Raw genomic sequence first — 23,776 nt, 5'->3', positions numbered from 1 at the left:
TTGTTGATGGGGTGGGTAAATTATCGCATTACTGCCATGGTGGATAGGTCACTCACATTACTATTCAGGAGGATAGATCATCCACATTATTGTTGAAGCTGTTAGGTCGCTCACAGTACTTTTAAGTGGGTAGGCCACTCACATTACTTCTGAGATGGGTAGGTTGCTATTGGGGTTAGCAGGTCTCTCTCATAATGCAAGGGAAGGAAGTAAGTGACTAAAATCATGGATGAGGTTGGAAGAAGTGTACGCTATTGCCAGAATGGGCATATCACTGGCAAAATACGCCTGAAGCGTATATATCAATAACATTTCTAATGGGGAGGCTGGTCACCCTCACATTAATACTGAGGAGGGTAGGTCACACTTACATCACTGTTAACGGAAGTTGGTCATTCTTCTCACCAGATGCGGCAGTCGTCATGGTGCGCGACGGTGGTAGCGGTGAGCGACGACCCAGCCTTCCTTGTCGTTTTCATGAAGTTGTCGCTGAAGAGTTTGCTTCTGGTGTGGTCGACCAAGCTCCTCGTCGTCACTCGCCTGTCCCTCCCGGAGCTGCAGGAGCTCCATAATTCCTTTTCCATGACGAATACACTGTTGCTCATTGTGAAGGACGACCAAGGATCATTTAAGTAACCGCTAAAAGAATTATATCGATTGAAATTAGCAAAACCATTGAGTGAGTACATATACCTGAGCCATTGAATCTTTAACAGTCATTTGTTATGGTCATTTGAAGTGCACAAGAATCAAATGTATTAATGTAACATTGAACACGTTTCTACCAAGCAGATGTCGTGCGTACGTGCATCTGCCATACAGCCCTCCTAGCGCCCAGCCATTGCAGATTGTCTCCTGGACGCCCAAGCGGGGACTTACTCCTTCCGCCCACCACAAACTCTTCCCTGATAAGTTTGACACGTGAGCAACAGGGATCGTGGTGATAGGTAGTGATTTTATCAATAGTGCTAAAAAAAAGACAATCAAAACCCAGAATTCTCACTTGCAAGAATGAAATCTGACAAACATGAGCTCATTAGATGTAAGACAGTACACATATTTATCTCAAGCCCACCTAAAATTTCAGTGACTCTAATGTCAATGAAATTGAAATAGTTACTCTCATTTTTTGCCATTACAGAACAATATGAATCTTTACTTGAGTGGTCAGCTTACTAGATATCACTTCCCCTTTCTCTTCCCATGTTAGTGCATTTAAGGAAGATGACCATATTGACATATAATTCTATATAGTGCATATGTAATGTTTTCTTTTTTTTTTGATAAAGGTAAGGGTAGTGACTGTACGAATCAAAAACGTATAAGTCTATTGGGTATATTGATCAGGTGTACTGGAGAAAGGTATTGAGAGAGTAATGCAGTGCACTCAGCGTCAGATATGGGAAGAACAAGATGGCCTTATTGTCTTGATAACAACTCCTCGCCGTTTCTAATAGCTCTCTTCCCACACCATATATCGGTAAAACCTTCCAAAAAGCATCTCCATCAACTCAATCATATGTTTTCTTCAGATCCACATACACATCCTATTTCTTTTAAGTATTTCTCAAACACATACTTGTAAGCAGAAATCTGATCCTCACATCCTCTACTACTCCTGATACCACACTGTTCTTCCCAGTGTGATGCTTTATGCATGCCATCACGCTCTCATTCATCACTCGTCCGTACAACTTATCAGGTACACTTGCCAAACTTGTGCCTCTACAATTCGAACACTTACCTTTGTCTCCCTTGTCTTCGTACAGTGGCACTATACAAACGTTCCATCAGTTGTCAAACCCGTCATCATACAGGGAGGATAAAAAGATGTTTTGGAAGGAGGTAAATAAAGTGCGTAAGACAAGGGAGCAAATGGGAACTTCAGTGAAGGGGGCTAATGGGGAGGTGATAACAAGTAGTGGTGATGTGAGAGGAGATGGAGTGAGTATTTTGAAGGTTTGTTGAATGTGTTTGATGATAGAGTGGCAGATATAGGGTGTTTTGGTCGAGGTGGTGTGCAAAGTGAGAGGGTTAGGGAAAATGATTTGGTAAACAGAGAAGAGGTAGTAAAAGCTTTGCGGAAGATGAAAGCCAGCAAGGCAGCAAGTTTGGATGGTATTGCAGTGGAGTTTATTACAAAAGCGGGTGGCTATATTGTTGACTGGTTGGTAAGGTTATCTAATGTATGAATGATTTATGGTGAGGTGCCTGAGAATTGGCGGAATGCTTGCATAGTACCATTGTACAAAGGCAAAGGGGATAAGAGTGAGTGCTCAAATTACAGAGGTATAAGTTTGTTGAGTATTCCTGGGAAATTATATGGGAGGGTATTGATTGAGAGGGTGAAGGCATGTACAGAGCATCAGATTGGGGAAGAGCAGTGTGGTTTCAGAAGTGGTTAAGGATGTGTGGATCAGGTGTTTGCTTTGAAGAATGTATGTGAGAAATACTTAGAAAAGCAAATGGATTTATATGTAGCATTTATGGATCTGGAAAAGGCGTATGATAGAGTAGATAGAGATGCTCTGCGGAAGGTATTAAGAATATATGGTGCGGGAAGCAAGTTGTTAGAAGCAGTGAAAAGTTTTTATCGATGATATAAGGCATGTGTACGTGTAGGAAGAGAGGAAAGTGATTGGTTCTCAGTGAATGTAGATTTGCGGCAGGGGTGTGTGATGTCTCCATGGTTGTTTAATTTGTTTATAGGTCCAAGTTAAAGTATACTAAATCTTTCACTGATGAATTTTCTAAGTTGGCAAAGTAATCATTATATAGAGTTAAACCTAAACCTTTCCTTGACACCAAGAAACTTTTAGTTCTCTCTTTTAGAGATAATCTTGCATTACCTCCTAGGTTGCTTAGAACCTTTAATGTAAATGTTGCCTTCATCAACAACAATACCATAAGAAATATCTCTATCAGGCATTCGCCAGAAAGTTCTGCGGGCTGCGTTTATAGAGTACCATGTAAAATTGCAATATGTTTTAGGCTGGGGAGACTGGTAAAGATCTTTATGTTAGACTTGAGCAACATAAATATAGGACAAGAACAAGACAGGAATCAAATGCCTTTTTTGATCATGTCGAAAATTATGATCACTGTACTAATTAGTGTGATACCAGTTTAGTAACTCTAACACTTTTCCTAGGAAAAATATCACTGAATCTTCTATTCTTGAATGCACAAATAAACGTAACATTAATATCAATAAACGTCTTTACATATTGGATAGATTTACTGTAGAGAAAATTTATAAGCATTTCCCTTTCCCCTGGATGTTGAAAGGAGCTGTGGTTTCGGTGCATTATACATGACAGCTAGAGACTGAGTGTGAACGAATGTGGCCTTTCTTGTCTTTTCCTAGCGCTACCTCGCGCACATGCAAGGGGAGGGGGTTGTTAGTTCACGTGTGGCGGGGTGGCGACGGGAATGAATAAGGGCAGACAGTATGAATTATGTACATGTGTATATATGTATATGTCTGTGTGTGTGTGTATTATATATATATATATATATATATATATATATATATATATATATATATATATATATATATATATATATATATATATATATATATATATATATATATATATATTATATATATATATAATATATATATATATATATATATATATTATCCCTGGGGATAGGGGAGAAAGAATTCTTCCCACGTATTCCCTGCGTGTCGTAGAAGGCGACTAAGAGGGAAGGGAGCGGGGGGCTGGAAATCCTCCCCTCTCGTTTTTCATTTTCCAAAAGAAGGAAGAGAGAAGGGGGCCAAGTGAGGATGTTCCCTCAAAGGCCCAGTCCTCTGTTCTTAACGCTACCTCGCTAATGCGGGAAATAGCGAATGTTATGAAAAAAAAAAAAAAAAAAAAAAATATATATATATATATATATATATATATATATATATATATATATATATATATATATACGTTGAGATGTATAGGTATGTAAATGTGCGTGTGTGGTCGTGTATTTCTATACATGTGTATGTGGGTGGGTTGGGCCATACTTTCGTCTGTTTCCTTGTGCTACCTTGCTAATGCGGAAGACAGCGACAAAGCATAATAAATGAAAAAATAAAAGATATATATATATATATATATATATATATATATATATATATATATATATATATATATATATATATATATATATATATATATATATATATATAGCTGTTGATATATGTATAGAGATTTTCATCGAAAGAACTTGTTTCAAGGGTTGATAATTTTGAATGGGTTCTTTGGGCCATGGTGAAGAAATTCCTAAATCAATGAAATTTCTCCGGGTAATTGATCCTATCTAGCTCTATCCAAGGTAATCTTATATATCCTTTGATAAATTGAACAATTTGGCTGATGATTTGATATTCATGACGTTTCCTCCCAAAGAAGAATTGTGAAATGACTATTTTCTTTCCTTCTGTTAATGTATACCTAGGGCTTCTGACACCCCAATTTCCAGCAGATTGTTTAACGGTCCCAATTTGGTTGTGGCAGCAGAAGAATTCTTACCTTACACTGCACTAGTCAGGAAGCGTGACATAGTTCCCAGCTCATTATTCAAGGCCCAATGGTGCACTTGCTGGAGGTTCTCGCCATCACTATGAACTTCACGTAAGGCTTAATATAAACTCTTGTTTTGGAATTACTTTAAATGTGATGCCATGGTTGGGAGGAGGTGGTAAAGACCTTAAGAAAACTGATGAAATCATTGTCATTTGATTCATTTTGAAGAGATGAGTAATTGAAAAGTTGTCGATGTCTTCATGTTCCTAACATATATTTATCAATCACTGCCAGAACTGAAGACGAGAGGTACAAAAATACATGGATTAAAACAAAATACTAACATCTGCAAGTTTGCATTAGTTCAATGATACAATTCTTTTATTTTTTTTTTGCTAAAACTGCAGTCACTTTGTAATTTTGAGTTATATCTAAATCCGGAAATTTGATGGATATCCAACGTAGTCATCATAATTGTTTTAGTTAAGGTAGTAAAGATTTGAATGTATAAATGTTTACATAGATTTTCATGTACGCATATAAGTGTGTGAGCATCTTTGTGAGCTATTCGTTTGTGTATTCGAGGTCGTGTGCGCATAAGTTTATAATATGGTTGTTATGGTGTTAATCTACAAGATACTGAACGCTGCTTAGTCACCGTATGTGGAAAATGAAGTGTTTTCTGTTGAATATCTGCACTGTGTTAATCAAAGCTTTAAGGGATCAAAATGTTTTGGTCAATCTTGTACGGCTGATATGAAAGAACATTTATACAGGACTGAATTTTGTTGCTATGATAGAAAAGTGACTCGTGAAACCCTTGACAAGGTCGCCAAAGAGAAGACAAGGATATTAAGCGTTCTTATATTTCACTGCTATAAACAAAGCAAAAACGACCAGGCACAGCATGCAGTATGGTGGCGACGAAGCCATAAGTTGGCCCAGTATAGAATCCGTGAGGCTAGTGTCTCTAACAGATGAAAACCGACGGCATCAGTAACAGCAAAACTAGTATCTAACACGACGGCAGAATATGAAACACCTTTGCCAGTAGAAATAGTATCACAGCTTTAGTTGTAAGAAAGCGACATATCCACATTTAACCGGCAAGTAAGATTCTTTTCAGACTGAACAGCTACGCTCATTTCATACCGACAGTCATAGCGCTATTGATAGTTCATTTAAAACCACACTCAGTGAATAATACAGACCATAAACCTATGGCAAGATAACACTTGATAACTCACACTTACCCTCACCAAGATAACATTAATGGCCACAACATCAAGCCTTGATTAACCAACGTGCAACACCATGACGTAAGGATATTATCTTTCAACGTCACGAAGCTTCACAAGTCTTTCTCACCAGGTACAAGTACATCCGACCTCCTGATGGGTCTTGGGGAGGCAAGCTGGAGAATGGATCATGGACTGGCATGGTCGGTATGGTGGGCAGGAAGGTAAGTTTAAGAAAATGAAATACGTAAAGCAAAGACTTCAGAAAGAGCTTCACGTCCCCAAGTTATTATTAACATTATTATCTGTATAGGTAATTAGAAATTAAAAGTCTGTACTCCATACAGTAATACATCATGCTTATTTCCTTATCGAATAGAGTTTTCTCTCTGAGATTCTGGTTCACTTTATCTTTTGTGTTATGGATTTCTTTGTCCATTTCTTTTCTACAATATAAGTTCCGAAAAAGGAGAATATCTCTAAATTTCCTCCTTTCGTTCTTATAGGAAGTAGATTTTGGTCTTGGTCCGTTCAGTGTCAGGATCTTTCGGAAGGAGATGGTAGACTTCACGAGAGAAATAATGATAGACGACCACAAGCTCATAGCCCGGCGAGGGAGGCCAGAGGTGGACCCGTGGGGCTTCCTGCTGCCCTTGAAACCCCTGGTGTGGGCGGTCGTACTGACGGCGCTCCTGATGGTGCCGGCGGTAGTGTTCCTCTTCTCTTCTTATTCTGGTTTAAAGTCTACTTCCACGAACGATCAGTCATCAAATGTGATGTTTACCTACGTTCGTGTGTTGCTACAACAAGGTAGATAGAGCCTAAGATGGGATATATATATATATATATATATATATATATATATATATATATATATATATATATATATATATATATATATATATATTACTGATTAACCAAGGTAAAAACCTCTGTTGTGACACATTAGCAAGCGAAAGTACTGATCTACTTAAGTGTCATATCTCGACAGACTACTTAGAGCCACCAGACCTCTGGTGGAAGAGGCTTGTGTTAGGAGCTTGGATGATTATGACGCTGGTGTTAACACGGAGCTACGCTGGGACCCTGATGTCCCTCCTGGCTGTGAGGCACATCCCAGAACCTTATCATTCCATCCGGCAGGTGCTGGATGACCCTTCTGTGACCATGATCTGGGAAAGTGACACAAGCAAAGTCCATTATTTTCGTGTAAGTCATATTTTGCATTTGGACCGTTCTTTGGAATGTACGATGGAGGGAAGGTATGAATTTGGTTATTAGAATTCAATCCCAGAAAGGATGTCGAACGTTTTTTGAATGCAGGATATCCCTGACTACATTGTTATTAGAAATGAGAAATTATAGTATCATTAGTAATGAGAAACAAAAGTTTTAAGTTTTTGGTAATGATATACATTTTACACAAAGACAGCTATCATTTTTGACTGAGAACTTGATAACTTGATCCCTTTAAGAACGACTCTTTTCTAGGTAAAAGAGAACTTAAAGATACCCCATAAAAGCCATGTCCTTACAAGATGATCAACCGTTCAGTCATGCAGGTGGGTGAAGGCGTGCACTTGTAAGCAATGGAGGGAAAATATATCAAAACAAAGGCTCTCTTTCCACCCTGCAATCCCTCCAGCACACGCCAGCAGGAAAACATGTGGAAAAAATGTTTGCAGGATTAATAAGCCTGAAGGAAATTTTTTATAGGAAAGTCATAAGGTAGAATGAACATAAATATGTCATGCATCCATCACTAGTGACATGCGTCCTTTCACTAGTAAAGCTAAACTTGGGCTCCGGCCTCTCGACTTTCAATGCCTACATTATTCCTGATCATGAAGAGTAAGACAGTAATCCTTAATTACTTTTTCATAGCAGGTGAATTGGGTTAATCAATGTTAGTATGATACCGTAAAATGCAAGAGATCAGTGGTTGAGAAACAAGTATGATATACCACAACGTTATGATGACTGATTGAATGAAGTATTCAGTTCCGGATCAAGTGATGAACAAGATTAATTTTGAGGATATGAAGGGTGTTGCTCTGAGCAACAATTTCTGGGAGCATATTCCATGCGACAGTAATGTCGTTGATAAAATTATATTTCGTACAGTCCAAAATTCTTCTTGTTGGCAATGCTTGCACTATTCCTTTCAGTATTCTCACACACATTATCACTTTGCCGCGGGGCCACCTCCTGCCTCATGTGGTTTGTTACACAAGGAGGGAATCAATTTAGTTACTCTTCTCTGCACTGCTCTCAGCCTAAGAATGGCCTTACTTAAGTGGGGCCCAAAACTGCACTGCATATTCGAGATGTAGTCTAACTAGACTTAGGCATGGTGGCAATATCACATCCTTGTTTTTGTTACGAGAAAGTTTCTGTTTATAAATCCTATCATCCTATTTGCTTTCTTGGCTGCATCATTGAAATGCTGGGAGAATTTGAAGTTGTTGGAGACAGTGACCCCCAGATCTCTCATCCTAGTAATGTCCTTTATCTTGTCCTTCACAATCACTTATCCTTTTAAGGTTTCCTACTTGTAACAGCTAACGTTTATTGATGTTAAATAGCGTTTGCCATTACTAGACCATTCAGCTATTTTATCTAGAGCCTTCTATAATCTTAGCCTTTCTTCTTCAGCTAATATGACACTGCCGATCTTTCTGTGTCATTTGCAAATCTGGACACTAAGTTATTTAGTCCAACATTATTGACGTTGATATTATTGATGGAAAGTATAGACACGAGTACAGATCCCTGGATCTTTGCTTCCAATTACATACCAAGGATTCTGTCCAGTTCCTTATGCAACTATTAATCCCAAGACTTGGACTTTGCGCATCAATTAACGAGAGAGACTTTTCGAATGATCTCTGGAAGTACAGAAATTTGATATCATAATTAATGCTTTTGTCATTTCCTGGGTATTGAATAATTTATGATAGACTTCAAGGAGATTTGTAAGGCATGATTAACGTTCTCTAAAACCATACTGTTTATTACCGATCAGGTTGTGTCGTTCCAGATAGGCTATGATTTTATCTATCAACTCCAGATGTTTACATACAATTCATGTGAGGCTAATAGGAGAGGAATTACCAAGCAATTTGCGGCTTCCCTTTTTCTATATATGAGTGACGTCTGCCAGTCTCCACTTCTTTGTGACTATTCTATCCTGGAGCGATTTATTGATAATCTAGGTTAACGGTCCGACGATTTCGTGTATAATGTTTTTAATCACTCGTGGATAAACCGATCAGAACCTGGACCTTTATCAGTCTTCAACTTCTTTACATCTATTAGTTCTTCCCTAACTGAGACGGTCAATTCTTGCATTGTGTTAGTGCTATCCATCACTGTCTCAAAATTCGTGTCGTTGCTTTCTAGCGTAAAAATTGTCGTAAGAAACTGCTTAGGGTTGTTGCTATACTTTTATCGTCCACAATCGGTTCCCAATCCTCGTTTACTAGGGGCTCTGTCCCTCTCCTTATATGTTTCTTATTGATATATCTATACAGTATTTTAGGAGCTCTATCACTGTCTCTTGCAATACTCTCTTCGTATTCTCCCTTGGCATTTTTAACACTGACTTTCACTTGCCTTCTGATTGTGCTATAGTATCTAGCAACATCTGAGTCGTTATCTGATTTCTTAAGCTTACAGAGACTATTTCTGCTCCGTATAGCTCTAGGAATATCTTGGGTGTACCACTCAGGCTTATTGTTGGTTTTAATTTTTCTCTCATGCATCGGAATGAATGTGACTCGATGGTGCATAAACCGATGCTTAAAACACGCCCATAATTCCTCTGAATACGTCGCCCAGCCCATTAAAATCCGCCATATTTAATATAGGAGTGATTTTACTGGTTTTAGGGGAAGTCGGCTTTGATATAGACGTCGAACCTAAGCATGTTATGGTCACAAGTGCCTAGATGTTCTCCAACACGGGTATTAGTTGCTAAGAACTCCTGGGACGCAAGAACCAAATCAAGTATATTAGCTCCGCTCATCGGCTCGGTAATGGTTTAGTAGAGAAAATTGTCCTCGACAAAGTTGATGAGTCTAGCAGGTTTACTCTCTACACCTGAAATAGTTCGCCAGTTGATTTCTGGGAAATCATGAACCCTAAGAATGATCGAATCTTTATCATGTACTGCTCGTTGTAAGCTCTCGTACATGATAGTATTAATATCTGCTGGCTGACTCGAGCGTCTATAATCTGAACACAAGTGTTCAGCAGCTGCAGATGTTGTAGTGTGAATTTTGATGACGTTTAGGTAAGATTTTACATACAAGCACAGGTCTTCCAACTTGACCGTCCCTGTCTCTTACAAATATTATGTTGTCTAGTGGAGAGAGAGAGAGAGAGAGAGAGAGAGAGAGAGAGAGAGAGAGAGAGAGAGAGAGAGAGAGAGAGAGAGAGAGAGAGAGAGAGAGAGAGAGACTCTCTCTCTCAGATATTTGAAAAGATAATTTCTGTTGTTTTCTTTTTCTCACTTCTCAAAAAAATATGCATTGCTTATATTCTGTCCCAGTGTAGAGAAGAATGTGTCCTGTGATATTTTCAATATGTGTGAAATACCACACATAACATGCAAAGTCATAGATCTATTGCTCACTAAGTACTTTTGATCTTCTCAAGGCCGCAAAATCTGGCATATTCCGAGAGATTGGTGACTCTGAGAAAGAAGGGAGAATCAAGTTTGTGAAATCCTTCAAACTTTACTCCAGCCTGGACAAATGGGTGAGGCAAGGTGACCACACTCTGATGTTGGAGACTCTTCTGGGAAGGGTATTACGAAGCCAGGATTTCTCGCACAAAGGTACCTACCTGTTTCTATATAGCCCTGTTCTTACATAATGTGAATCACTTTCTTTTAGTTTATTTAGGCCACCGTCTACTTAGGATGAATGCAGTAGTCAAGCAAAGAGTCCGCAAACAATATGGTATGAATCTGGTGCAAACATCCACACACGCAGAACATATGGAACAAGTGGTTTATGTGATTTGGGTATTTGAGCTAGTGTTATGTATACAACACACACACACACAGACACACACACAGACACACACACACACACACACACACACACACACACACACACACACACACACACACACGCCAAGATAAGAAGAAAGAAGAAAGAGGTGTTACGCTAGAGGAAAGGAACCTAGATGTTCTGGCTCTGATTGAAACAATGCTCAATGGTGAAATGGAAGAATTTTTTGGGAAGGCCTTGCAGACAAAGTTGGGTTGGTGTGAGGCTGAAGAAATGGGTGGCACTGCAGCTGACGAAGGAGCTGTGGGAGTGTGTGAAAGACTGTAGCAAAGTGAGCTCCAAAATGATATGTGTGAAAATAAATTTGATTTACGAGAGATGGCTAATAATTTGTGCTTATGCACCTAGCCATGTAAAGATAGATGATAAGCAAACGTTGTGTATGCATCTGAGTGAGTATGTCGGCAGTTTTGATGCCAAATACCAGGTAATAGTGATAGGTCAATTGAATGCGAATATCAATAACATGGCAGCTGAGGGTACAATCTGGTGGCATATGGTGTCTATATTGTGAATGGAAATGATGAAAAACTTGTGGAAATGTGTAGTGAAAAGCGCCTGGTGATGGGAAGTACCTGGTTTCATAGGAGGGATTGACATGATTACAGGTGAGTAGGAAAATGGCAAGTGGGCATTATAGGATTATTAACTAACCGACAGGTGTGTAAATAAGAGGTTCTTCGATGTGAATGTGCCGAAAAAGGCAGCTAACGGAATATCTCGTGATTACCTCGTAAAGATTTGTATATGATTTCGGAGAAGAGGAAACTTTACAGGTGAGAAGAGAGTGGTGAAAATAACGACTTGTCTGGAGAAATACCAAAAGAATTTGAGTGTAGAATGGAAAAGGGTGAGAGTAAATGACCCTAGTGGTGTGGGTGAGGAATAGGAGGTATTTAGGGGAACAGCTCTGGCATGTGCAAAAGAATTGTGTGGCTAGCAGAAAGACGGAGGTGGTCAGGTGCGAAACAGTAGTAACTGGTGGAATGACGAAGTAAAGTTGCTAATGGAAGACGAAAGCAGTACTTTATGGGAAAGAGTGCAAATGTTTGGGAGATATACTGCAGAAAGCGACAGGAGATCGAGAGGAAAGTGCAGGAGGTGAAAGAGAGAGAGAGAGAGAGAGAGGGCAACTGAAAAATGGGGTGAGCGAATAACAGTAAAATTCAGAAAGAATAAGATGCATTGGAAGGAGTTTAATTGTGCAAAAAAAAGAAAAAATTAGTATAAAGGGAACATTGGTGAAAGGGGCAAATAGAGAAACGCTGTCAGGCAGTGAGAAGGTGAGGAGGAAATGCAGTGATTATTTGAAAAGAATGATAAATGTGTTTGATGATAAGGTGGCAGATGTAAGGTGTTTGGGTCGGGGTGGTATGCGGAGTGAGAGAGGATGGAAAATGGGTTGGTGAAAAGAGAAGAGGTAGTGAAAGCTTTGCATAAGATAGAATATGACGATAAGGCTAGAGTGGATATTACTGCAGTTGAATCTTATAACAAAGGGGGTGACTGTATTGTTCATTGGTTAATCAGGAATATAATGTATGTATAGTTCATGGCGAGGTGCATGGGGATCGGCGGAATGCATGTGCAGTGCCACTGTACAAGGACAAGGGGGAAAAAGGTGAGAGTTTATATTACAGACATATAAGAATGTTGAGTATACCTGGCACCTTGTATGGAAGAGTAACGTTTGAGAGGCTAATGACAAGTACAGACCATCAGACTGTAGTGGGACAATGTGGTGTCAGGAGTGGCAGAGGATGAATGGATCAAGCATTTGCTCTAAAGATGTGTGAGAGAAATACTAAGGAAAACATAGGGATTTACAATTGCCGTTAATGGGTCTGGACAAAACATATGATAGGGTTGATATACATGTCTTATGGAAGGTTTTGCGAATATATGGTGTGAAAGGAAAGCTGTTAGAAGTGGTGAGAAGTCTTCATCAAAAATGTGAGGTCTGTTTGTAAGTAGGGAGACAGGAGAGTAAATGGTGGCAAGTGAAGGCTGGTCTGCGGCAGGGGTGTGTGATGTCACCATGGCTGTTTAATTTGTTTATGGAAGGGGCAGTAAGGGATATAAATGCGAAAGTCTTGGAGGATGAGGGGGTCTAGGAAGTGAGTCAGATCTGTTTTGCTGATGACACTGCACTAGTGGCAGAATCAATTGTGTGAAAGAAAGAAATTGAGAGAAATCTGAATAAAAGGAAGATTTTTTGTGTGAAAGGAAAAAATTGAGAGTAAATCTGAATAAATGGAAGGTTTTTAGTTTTAGCGGGGCACAGTGACAAGTTTTTTCGGGTGTGAGTTTGAATGGAGAAAATTTGGAGGAATTGAATTGTTTTAGATACGTGGAAGTGGGCATTTATGTATGTATATAAATTTATATACAAGTGAGTATATTGTAATGAGTCCAAAGGAGTTAAGCAACTCTTTACAGTTCACTAATACGTTCCCACCTATTCAAAAAAAAACAGAGAAAATGAGACAGAACTGGTGTAAATAACTAGAATGGCTCCTAGATTCGAAAGATATCCTATTAGAGCTAACAAAAGGTCTTGAATTCATCTAACTTAAAAAAAAGAGAAGGTGGATAGAAAATCGTAGGCAAACGGTTTACGTTTTCTACAAAAGGATGAATGATATATGGAATTGTTTACTGATTAAAGTAGTTTACAGTACCCTTGTAGATACAATTACGGTAAGAATATCCTTCACAAATACTTCACTTCAAGTTCTCAAGTCCGAAACTGACATTATCTGTGGCTCCTTATCTATATATGAAGTTAACAGATACTTATCATTGGATCTTATAATCATTTGTATGGCTTTCTACTCGTACAGTTCAGACATATAAGTTCCTGATCTCATCTACTAGCGCATTCTTAAAAGCACCTAAGGGGGAATCTGATGTTTGAATTCTTTGTATTCTAAATCAAACTCCTTAGCAACAATCCAATCCAATCCAATCAGCTACTCGAGGACTGGCTATCACGAAGCCTCCTTCTTCCCTTGAACAGCTACGCTGTGAGATTCTCTTCCTACTTCTATCTTTCCCTCTTCATATAACTTTTCTTCCCTTATAAGTCAGATCTACAAACGATTGCAGAGCTATTAAAACTATTTGTAATTTCTTTCTCTGTCACTTCTTTCTTTCACTCGAGATAACCTTGATAGGGGCACATTTTACCTGAGCCATGTCGGTTACTATAAAAGAAAATATAACAATGCTATACATTTTGTTTATCTATTTGTTACGATAAGAATTATACTAACAATCTGTCTGCGCGTACACGTTGCTCTAGATTTACACCTAAAGACAATCAAGTAAAATCACCTGACACCATTTTTCCCCCTAAGGTCGTGGCTGATACTACGAATATTGCTCTCAAAACATCGTACACCTACAGACTGAACCTGGTGAGAGAAGTTAACTTTTCTCTCTCTTTCACCCCTCGCAGGACGCTGTGATTTCTATGGAGCTCGGGAGGTGTTTCTACCCACTATGTTCGCAATGATTGGGCAAAAGGGAAGTCCTCTGGTTCCCTCCATGAACAAGAGGTACAGTACTAGTGAGACTTTCCTGTTAAGAGTGTGACTTGCTGACACTGAGTATTGGTTTTTGTATTCCCGACCAATATCGTTAACAGAGAGGAGTCTGTTTGTTGACAGGACAGCTAGCAAGAGGCAGAGTCCATGATACACCTCCTGAGAGACTCAACCAAGCATAAAGTCTTAATGGATAACTGATTTAGAGATAAAGACCCGAATGATATATATATATATATATATATATATATATATATATATATATATATATATATATATATATATATATATATATATATATATATATATATATATATATATATATATATATATATATTTATCCCTGGGGATAGGGGAGAAAGAATACTTCCCACGTATTCCTTGCGTGTCGTAGAAGGCGACTAAAAGGGAAGGGAGCGGGGGGGCTGAAAATCCTCCCCTCTCATTTTTTTTTTTTTTTTAATTTTCCAAAAGAAGGAACAGAGAAGGGGGCCAGGTGAGGATATTCCCTCAAAGGCCCTGTCCTCTGTTCTTAACGCTACCTCGCTAATGCGGGAAATGGCGAATAGTATGAGAAAAAAAAAATATAATGGACTTCCGTGGTGTAACGATTAGCGTTCCTGACCATGACGCATTCACGGGGCCCCTCCACACATTTATGCGCATAGGTTTAAATCTTGGTTGCAGCAGTCGGTCCACAGTCACCCAGCTATTCATCCAACCCTAGGGGTTGATTGATGAAATGAGTGACTTAGGTTAATAGATAGAGAGATGGATAGATAGATAGATAGATAAATAGATTGATAGATAGATAAATATATTAGTAGATAGATAGATAGATAGATAGAGAGGCAGATAGAGAGATAGATATATAGATGGATAAATAGATAACATTAATGAGATAGCCTTGATCAGGGCCTCAGTTGGCCGTGCCGTCTCAGCTAACATAAAAGGAATACTTTTCTAATTCTGCATTCATTCGTACACTGGTCATAAATTTACGAGTGAGACAGACGAAAGGAAGACAATAACACATTTTTGCCTTTGGATGAACTTGGGGAATGTAGCGGCCGTGGAGAGCAGCCACGACGTGGATAAAAGAAAAATCTTATTTGAGTTATTGCCTCATCCACCTCACATTCTAAGGCTGACCATTTTCATTCACACAACTTGGTCTTAATCTGCAGGAGAGGCGGTCTCAATCTCCAGCTCATTCACCCAAAAATGAAATAGTATATAAAATGAAAAAATCTTTAATTCATACTATTCGCCCTTTCCCGCGTTATCGAGGTAGCGTTAAGAATAGAGGACTGGGCCTTTGAGGGATTATCCTCACTTGACCGCCTTCTCTGTTCCTTCTTTTTGGGGAAAAAAAATAACATAAGAGAAGCCATGGATGAGTGGGAGCGATACTTTACTGAAAGCCCAGCAACACGGGGCTACGATTTAGCCTGTGCTCAACTAGAAGCTTTCTGTCAGTTGCATGTTGGTAGGAATTCTATCACTCTTGTAACATCTGCGGGAACAGCTGTCCCACTTGAGAGGAAGATGAAAGATATGACAAGTAATTTCACAAAATCAACTCTTTATTTTGTTGTAAGCTAGTATGATATTCAATACCCTCTTCATATACGATAATGTCTCAGTTCACGAAAGGGGAAATCATAAGGTTAGATATTTGAACATAGGAGTTTTAGATTTTTGACTGTGTAGAAAACTACTTTTGGGAAAATGTGGTTTAAGGCTGGTATTATGCATCACGTTTTCTTTCACATACGGGTTACTAAGTACGTTTACAGCGAATAATTGAAGTTATGTAAGTATATTTCAGCACAGGTTACAAGCCTTGCTACGTACGAAACACTTGCCACCAACGAAATATTGTAGAGGAGAGAGAGAGAGAGAGAGAGAGAGAGAGAGAGAGAGAGAGAGAGAGAGAGAGAGAGAGAGAGAGAGAGAGAGAGAGACATAGAAGTTTGAGTCTGACAAATGGAGCGTGGCACATGCATAGACACTAAGTGGATGAGATTTCATCTTAGGTTACTTTATTATTCATCTGCAATGAATAATATCTGATACTTCTTACATGGATCCAGTTTTTGTTCCTCTGAGATGATAAGATTAACTTATAAATTCCAGATAAGTTCTTAGAATGTGCCAGTGCCAACAATAGATACGCCGGCGTTATAGTGAATGCTCGAACACTGTCCTAGTATGTTCAAGATTATTCTAACACTGTACGCAATTCTCAACGAATATATATATGACCCTTGTCAAACTAATCTTTAGTATATCATTGTTTTGGATGACACAAATGTCAATTTTACTTTCAAGATGTATATTAATTTCGATCAGTATCTTCAAATTTATGATACTGCGAGAGGGCTTGCTACTCACACTATAGTAGTAGAAATATGAGGAATAGATTCATGGTAGTTCATGATGCCAGAACGTAACAGTACTGCTGTATACACATGCATTTCAGATAACATTAATTATCACGCTGAAGTTTTTATGAATGTCTATCACACTATTCATATTGAGCAATGCACTTTCAATGTAATCACTATGACCACCATGAAAAAACTGGTACCATTGGCAAATTCACCTCCAGACATGCTGCAATGTCCTCAGTAACTGCTGCAAAACATAGAAGTCAGGTGCATCCACACGCAAGCCGTGAAAATCCACAAAGATTTATGAGGTGATTCTGTTTTTTATTCACTGCTCATGTAGAGATAAATCGTTCTTATATATACACAGCTTTCAAACTATGAGTATTTCCTTAATGGACTCCTTACAGTCTTTAGGAATACTGAAGTATTTATACGCAAGGAAAAAAAAGCATTAAAATTCAGCATAGCTTAGTTATAACAGCAGTATGATAATATCATTAATAGTTTAATAGCTTCACAAAACTGTTCTTGTTCTCTTCATTAGTTAGTTTCTTTTATGGTATGTGAATATGTAGTTTATTATGTAGTATTCAGACCCCTGACAACTATTGCTCAAAAGCAGGCAATATGGATTATTCTTAGTATAAATAAAGTGTACTTTGAGATTTTATCTGTCCACTTACACCAATAAAGTTGTCCGGAGAATGTATGCAATGTTGTAGGCTAATGTTAAATGCAATTCTACTTTTTTCTCCACAGAATCAAGTGGGTAACACAGACAGGTCTATACTACCACTGGCTGAAAGTCGCCATGCCAAACGTATCTTACTGTGACAACCCTCCAGCTAAGATTGCTGTCAGCAATTCTCTTGCTTTTAGTAATACCTGGGTAAAGATCTCTTCGTTTCATATCTAATAAGAAAAATATATATGAAGCAAAAGTCTTTGAAAGTTTTGGTATTTTCCTGCTGATTGTTGTATTTGACGTCGGCTACACTGCTATCATCTTCCTTACAAAGCTTCATTCCTACACTGCAGGGCATGTTCGCAGTTCTACTGGGCGGACACGCGATCAGTCTGTTTGTGCTGTGCCTCGAGCTCCTGAGTGCTTCGCTGCTGCTCGACAACGCCACAACCCTCGCCTCATGAAGACTATCGATGACACTAGAAATTTTTAACTGAAATACTCAAAGTACGGAGATAAACGACAACTTAAGATAAATGTCAAATAGAATCGTCAAAGTCATCCAAAATTAATTTACTTTGAAGATCAAATGTCTTGCATTGGATAAGTATTGTAAATTCCAGGAGTTGTACGATCCACAATGTCGCTTGGCACAAAAATAAATGTTTTTTTTCACATAAATCGTAATATTTCTCCCCAGCTGTTGTGAAAGTCATGTTAGCTCGACTTAGTTCAGCGTTGCTGCCTGGGATATGGATGGAGACACAGTGGCAATCCGTGATAAGATTATTACTGTATGTTTGCTCAGCAGGAGTTATGTCATCACCATCAGAGATGTTCATATCTGATGATGGTTGCCTGTTTTTTTCTCAAGTTTTGAAGGGCTAAATTATTTTGAGGGTGGTAGTGATTTATGCCTCAAGAGCGGCTGCCTTACTGTACACTCCTACCCGTCCTGTGTGCTGTGGCGCAAAAGGCCTCAGTGAGAGAAATACGTTATAGGTTACATGGTGAGTAGAGTGTTAACAAGGACGTGGCAGCACTGAATGAATTATGAAGCTGTTTACATGGCCAGTAATGGTTACAATATATGAAAAAAAAAACAATGAACGGATTAATGAAAAATGAACTAAGACATTAAGCAAAGATATGATACTTTTCAGACGTCTGAGACAGAATATTGTTATTGATGAAATGTTTACACATGTCCCGTAATGTTTGGTAAGAATGATCTCTGTACTCACTAATTCTGCAGAAGTCATTCAGTGGTGTAGGAGTGAGATTTTTGGCAAAATTTACACTTGGACTCTTCAATATCAACAGGAGAGGTCTGTTCATGAAGGACCTCCATGGTGTAGAGGTTACCTCGTCTGGCCACAACGCATTCACGGGCCACCCAGGGAAGAGAACATAGGTTCGAATCCTGGTTATAGCACTCACTCCATAGTCAACCCAGCTATTCATCCACCCATAGGGCTTGGACGATATGATGGGTACCTGGCTCAGGCGAGAGTATATATATATATATCTTCTGTTTCCCATTTTAGAAAGTTAAAAAACAAGGAGGGGAGGATTTCTGGCCCCCCGCTCCCGTCCCCTCTAGTCGCCTTCTAAGACGCGCGAGGAATGCGTGGGAAGTATTCTTTCAACCCTATCCCCAGAGATCTTCACCTTCGCCTCCACAAGATAATGATCAGACATCCCTCCAGTTGCACCTCTCAGCACATTAACATCCAAAAGTCTGTCTTTCGCACGCCTATCAATGAACACTTGCCCGATCAAGTAATATATATAAGTAATATATATATATATATATATACATATATATATATATATATATATATATATATATATATATATATATATATATATATATATATACATATATAAGTAATATATATATATATATATATATATATATATATATATATATATATATATATATATATATATATATATATATATTATATATATTACTTGCTCGATCAAACCACCTAACACCACATATTGTCCTCACATATCTCATTTCCAACACATTCACCCTCCTCCGCACAACCCTGTCTATAGCTCACGCCTCGCATAAATAAATATGATATGATATTGTTGGAACCAATATTCCTTCAAACATACCCATTTTTGCTTTCAGAGATAATGTTCTTGCCTTCCACACATTTTTCGACACTGCCAGAACTTTCGCCCTCTCCCCCATGGTTCCATACGCTACCAGATTCAATCCCAGATATCTAAAACACTTCACTTGCTACAGTTTTTCTTCATGTAAACTTACCTCCCTATTGACTTGTTCCTCAACCCTACTTATCAACCTTGTTCTTATTCACATTTACTCTCAGCTTTCTTCTTTCACACGCTTTACCAAACTCAGTCACCAGCTTCTGCCGTTTCTCACCCGAGTCAGCCAACAGTGCTTTATCATCAGCGAAAACCAACTAACTCACTTCCCAAGCCCTTTCATTCACAACAGACTGCATACTTACCCCCTCTATCCTAAACACTTGCATTCACCTACCTAACAACCGCTGTCATAAACAAATTAAAGAACCATTGAGACATCACGTACATGTGTGTGTATGCATATGTTTGTATATGTATATGTATGTATACGTTGAAACGTTATCCCTGGAGATAGGGGAGGAAGAATCTTTCCCACGTATTCCCTGCGTGTCGTTGAAGGCGACTATAAGGGAGGGAGCGGTGGGTTGGATATCCTCCCCTGCAGTTTTTACTTTTCCAAGGCTCAGTCCTATGTTCTTAGCACTACCTTGCTAATGCGGGAAATAGTGAATATGTATGAAAAATAGAAAACGTTGAAATGTATATGTATGTATATGTGCGTGTGTGAGCGTTTATGTATATAATTGTGTATGTGGGTTGGTTGGGCCATTCCTCGTTTCCTTGCGCTACCTCGCTAACGCGGGAGATGGCGGTTAAGTATAATAAAAATGATAATAATAGCAATAATAGAATATATATTTGAACATAGAAATAAACATGACAGCATACTTTGAGTTATCAATTTCTTTCGTATGTTTAGTAATTTTCTCAGTATTTTTCTACTATTAGAAGAGCACAAACACCAGTTCTCCGTAGTTCTTCATTTACTACATTCAAGCTTTCGCCTTCACAGAGGCCTCATCAGGAATCTACAAGAAAAACAACAACAACAAAAATGCATCACAAAACTAGAAAATGATATGGAAAGCGAAAACAAAAGATAAAGACACTCGGAAAAACACAGCACATGACACACAAAGCAAGGAAAAATACTAAAAGCTAAACAATTAACAAAATCAAGTAGGGTAGTTTGAGTAACAATCTAAACACAACATATGTAGGCAGAAATATAGAAACTTTACACTGGAGGGAAAACGATATTACACGAGGTAGGAATATAGCAAATCCTTCACTGAAAACACGAGGCAAGTCAAAAGTGACCATTACCGTCCGGATGCGGAGCTGAGGTCAGGGTGGGCTCGTCTGATTCTCTTTGACCTTCGTAACCCGGGACCGTGTTCCTGCCGAACTGGGATGACGGACTCGGTAGCTTTTGGCGGGTCAATGACGTGTCCCATCCGTCTAGGTCCTATTGGCGGGCCATCAAAGAGCTGTATGGTTGTGGTCATGTTTGTCTGGGTGTTGATGACAGGTGCTTTCTCTCCAATGTTAATTGTTTCTAATATCTACAGTCTCCTTCAATCACTGCGTATTGGATTTGGTGTTGTTCACTAGTCTCCTTCAATCACTGCAAGTAATACCAAATGATATGGATTTGGTGTTGTTCACTATAATCTCCATCGTTAGTCTCGTTCCATGCTTTTGTTCCTGATGTCGTTTGATTCCGCCTTCTTGTAAGTGGAACGAGAGGCGACGACTCAGGTTGCAGTTGTATGTTCAATGTAGTTTATGTGGTGGGGGTGACAGTCCCCAATAGTGTTGTGTTTCTCATATACCACAACGGTACGACTCAAACTTCCAGAGCGACCGACCACATTGTTGTTCATTACGAGAGAGCATGTTTTCGGATTATTGTATTATATCATCAGACTAATATCCTTGTCTTCATCAATGGCCTTGCAGTTTCTGGCCACAACATCTCACACGGCCTTCGCGTCCTTTCCATATGATGTCGTAAATGTGTTCCTGTAGTAAACTTTAATGCTGTCACGTTGAGGCTGTTTATTTGCCACGAGATGTTGCTCTAGCTCGTTGTTCAGAATGGTATCAAATTCAGTATTTGAATATCCCTTGTTGATTAATATTTGCCGGACACGTCGAAGTTCTTGGTGTAGGAGTTGCCAGGTTGAGCACACCTTGTTCGCTCTCCTCAAGTATGCACGAATGATACTACTCTTGTAAATTTGATTGCATTCACTTATTCCACTCATACATTTACCTTGTTGTGGCGCTCACCATAGATTCCAAGAAAGTAATCTTATTATTTTTCAGCTCTTCTGTAAGTCTTAAGCCTAAAGCTTCTTGGAGCCTGTTACGAAGGTTTTCAAGTGAGCTTGTGTTGTCGACGCAGATAAAAATGTCGTCTATACATCTGCAGTAAATCTGGGGTGTCATGCTCTGAGGTTACAGTGCTGTAGTCTCGACATAGGACATAAATGTCTTGAGCAAAGAGAACCCCTAGGTGTGACCCCATGGCTACTCTGTCCACATGCCGATAAAGCTTGCCTTGCGGATATCTAAAAGGTGCTTCCATGGTGTAGGCATGTAACATATCTCTAAATATATGTCTGGGTATCTTCACGGGAGGTAAGACATGGTGTTGGTAAACATAATCCAAAATCATGTCAATTGTCGTCTCCACTGGTACATTTGTAAAGAGAGACTCCACTTCCATGGTTCTTTATTCCTAAGGAAGTTAATAAACTCTACGGTCGATTGTAGAATGTAAGTTGTCAGGATGTATGTGAGATCAGTTGCTTAAGCCTCTTGGCTGGCTGATCTGTAGATAGGAGAAGGGATTTACATGATCGTCCTTGAAGGATTTCCCGGCTTGAGCGTTTTGACGTTTCCGTAGACATTTCCTGTTTCAAAGTCGCCCTTTAGATGATCGAATTTTATGTCATCCTTCACAACATTGGTGGCCATAATCAATGAGTTAAGTAATCATTGCGGTTAAGGATGACGTAAGTGTGTGACATGTCTGAGCGTCTGACAACGATCCTCTCTTTGTTACATAATTGTTTCGCCGCTTCCCCTACATGTGGTGTGTGTAGTCCTTTCGAAGAGCGATACCTACGTTTCGTACTCTCGGCTAGTAACTTCTCCTGCAAGTCGGGGTTCACTATAATTTTCCTATTTCTTTGCAATTTACATAAGTCATCATAGAGGATAAATTGTTCTGCCTTTTTGTTAGCCAGTTCATATTCTGGGGCTAAGTGACAATTACTTCCTAGAATAAAGAATTCTATCCGATCCTTAGACAATTTCTTCCCTCGGGACACTATTAAGATTGTCTGTAGATTGAGGAGTGGTAAATGAACCACCACATAACCTCGATAGTTTCTTCATGATGCGAGTTTCAGTGGTCCTAGCATGTGTCTCAATAACTTTGTGGAGGGCCTCCTCTGTACGTAATCTAAGATGATGCTCAGTTTCAATCTCATTACACTTCGCAGTAGCTTCTTCTAATTCTTCTTTCAGTCTAATTAAGTGCTTCTCTTTCAGACGTATCTGTTCCTTTATCAAATTCCTCTGGAAGTCCTGAGTAAACCATCGTTGTTGTACTGCTCGGTCGTGTAGTCGCAAGTTAATATACGCAAGGAACAGGTTTCCATAATGCACACAGAATTGAATATGACAGCTTATTTAGAGTTATGAATCTTCTTTCTTATGTTCTCTATCTTTCTCTGTCATAATCTATCATTAGGTTGATACTCAAACACCAGTTGTCCGTAGTTCTTCATTAAAGCATTCGCCTAAACAGACCCCATCATCAGGAACATACAAAAAAGAGAAAAAAAAACTACGCCAGAAGACTAGGAAATGATATGGAAAACGAAAACAAAATAAAAAAACTCTCGAAAAACACAGTACATACATAAGCGCAAGTTTGAATGTAATAAACGAAGAAGTACGGAGAGAGAGAGAGAGAGAGAGAGAGAGAGAGAGAGAGAGAGAGAGAGAGAGAGAGAGAGAGAGAGAGAGAGAGAGAGAGAGAGAGAGAGAGAGAGAGAGAGAGAGAGAGAGGGAGAGATCACCAGAGCCTATAAAGAAAGGATACTATGCATATAATATGCATTAAGAGTTTCTGTTGAAAGCATAATATCTAAACA

The 23,776-nt window shown here is 38.9% G+C and overlaps 1 protein-coding gene across 1 annotated transcript; it reads left to right on the top strand.

The window, feature by feature from the left end:
- Positions 1-4,339: 4,339 nt before the first annotated feature.
- On the top strand, positions 4,340-18,134 carry LOC139758414 (probable glutamate receptor). Its single transcript, XM_071679796.1, has 8 exons — positions 4,340-4,634; positions 5,898-5,988; positions 6,271-6,574; positions 6,756-6,973; positions 10,424-10,604; positions 14,303-14,402; positions 17,546-17,675; positions 17,825-18,134. The coding sequence occupies exons 1-8, from the start codon at positions 4,591-4,593 to the stop codon at positions 17,933-17,935; spliced, it is 1,179 nt and encodes a 392-aa protein (XP_071535897.1). The 5' UTR covers positions 4,340-4,590; the 3' UTR covers positions 17,936-18,134.
- The last annotated feature ends 5,642 nt before the right edge of the window (positions 18,135-23,776 follow it).

The sequence above is a fragment of the Panulirus ornatus genome, chromosome 30 (genome assembly GCF_036320965.1).
Source record: "Panulirus ornatus isolate Po-2019 chromosome 30, ASM3632096v1, whole genome shotgun sequence".
In the NCBI taxonomy this organism is placed as follows: domain Eukaryota; kingdom Metazoa; phylum Arthropoda; class Malacostraca; order Decapoda; family Palinuridae; genus Panulirus; species Panulirus ornatus.
Note: the sequence above shows the minus strand (reverse complement) of the source record. Positions and strands in the feature narration are given on the sequence as shown.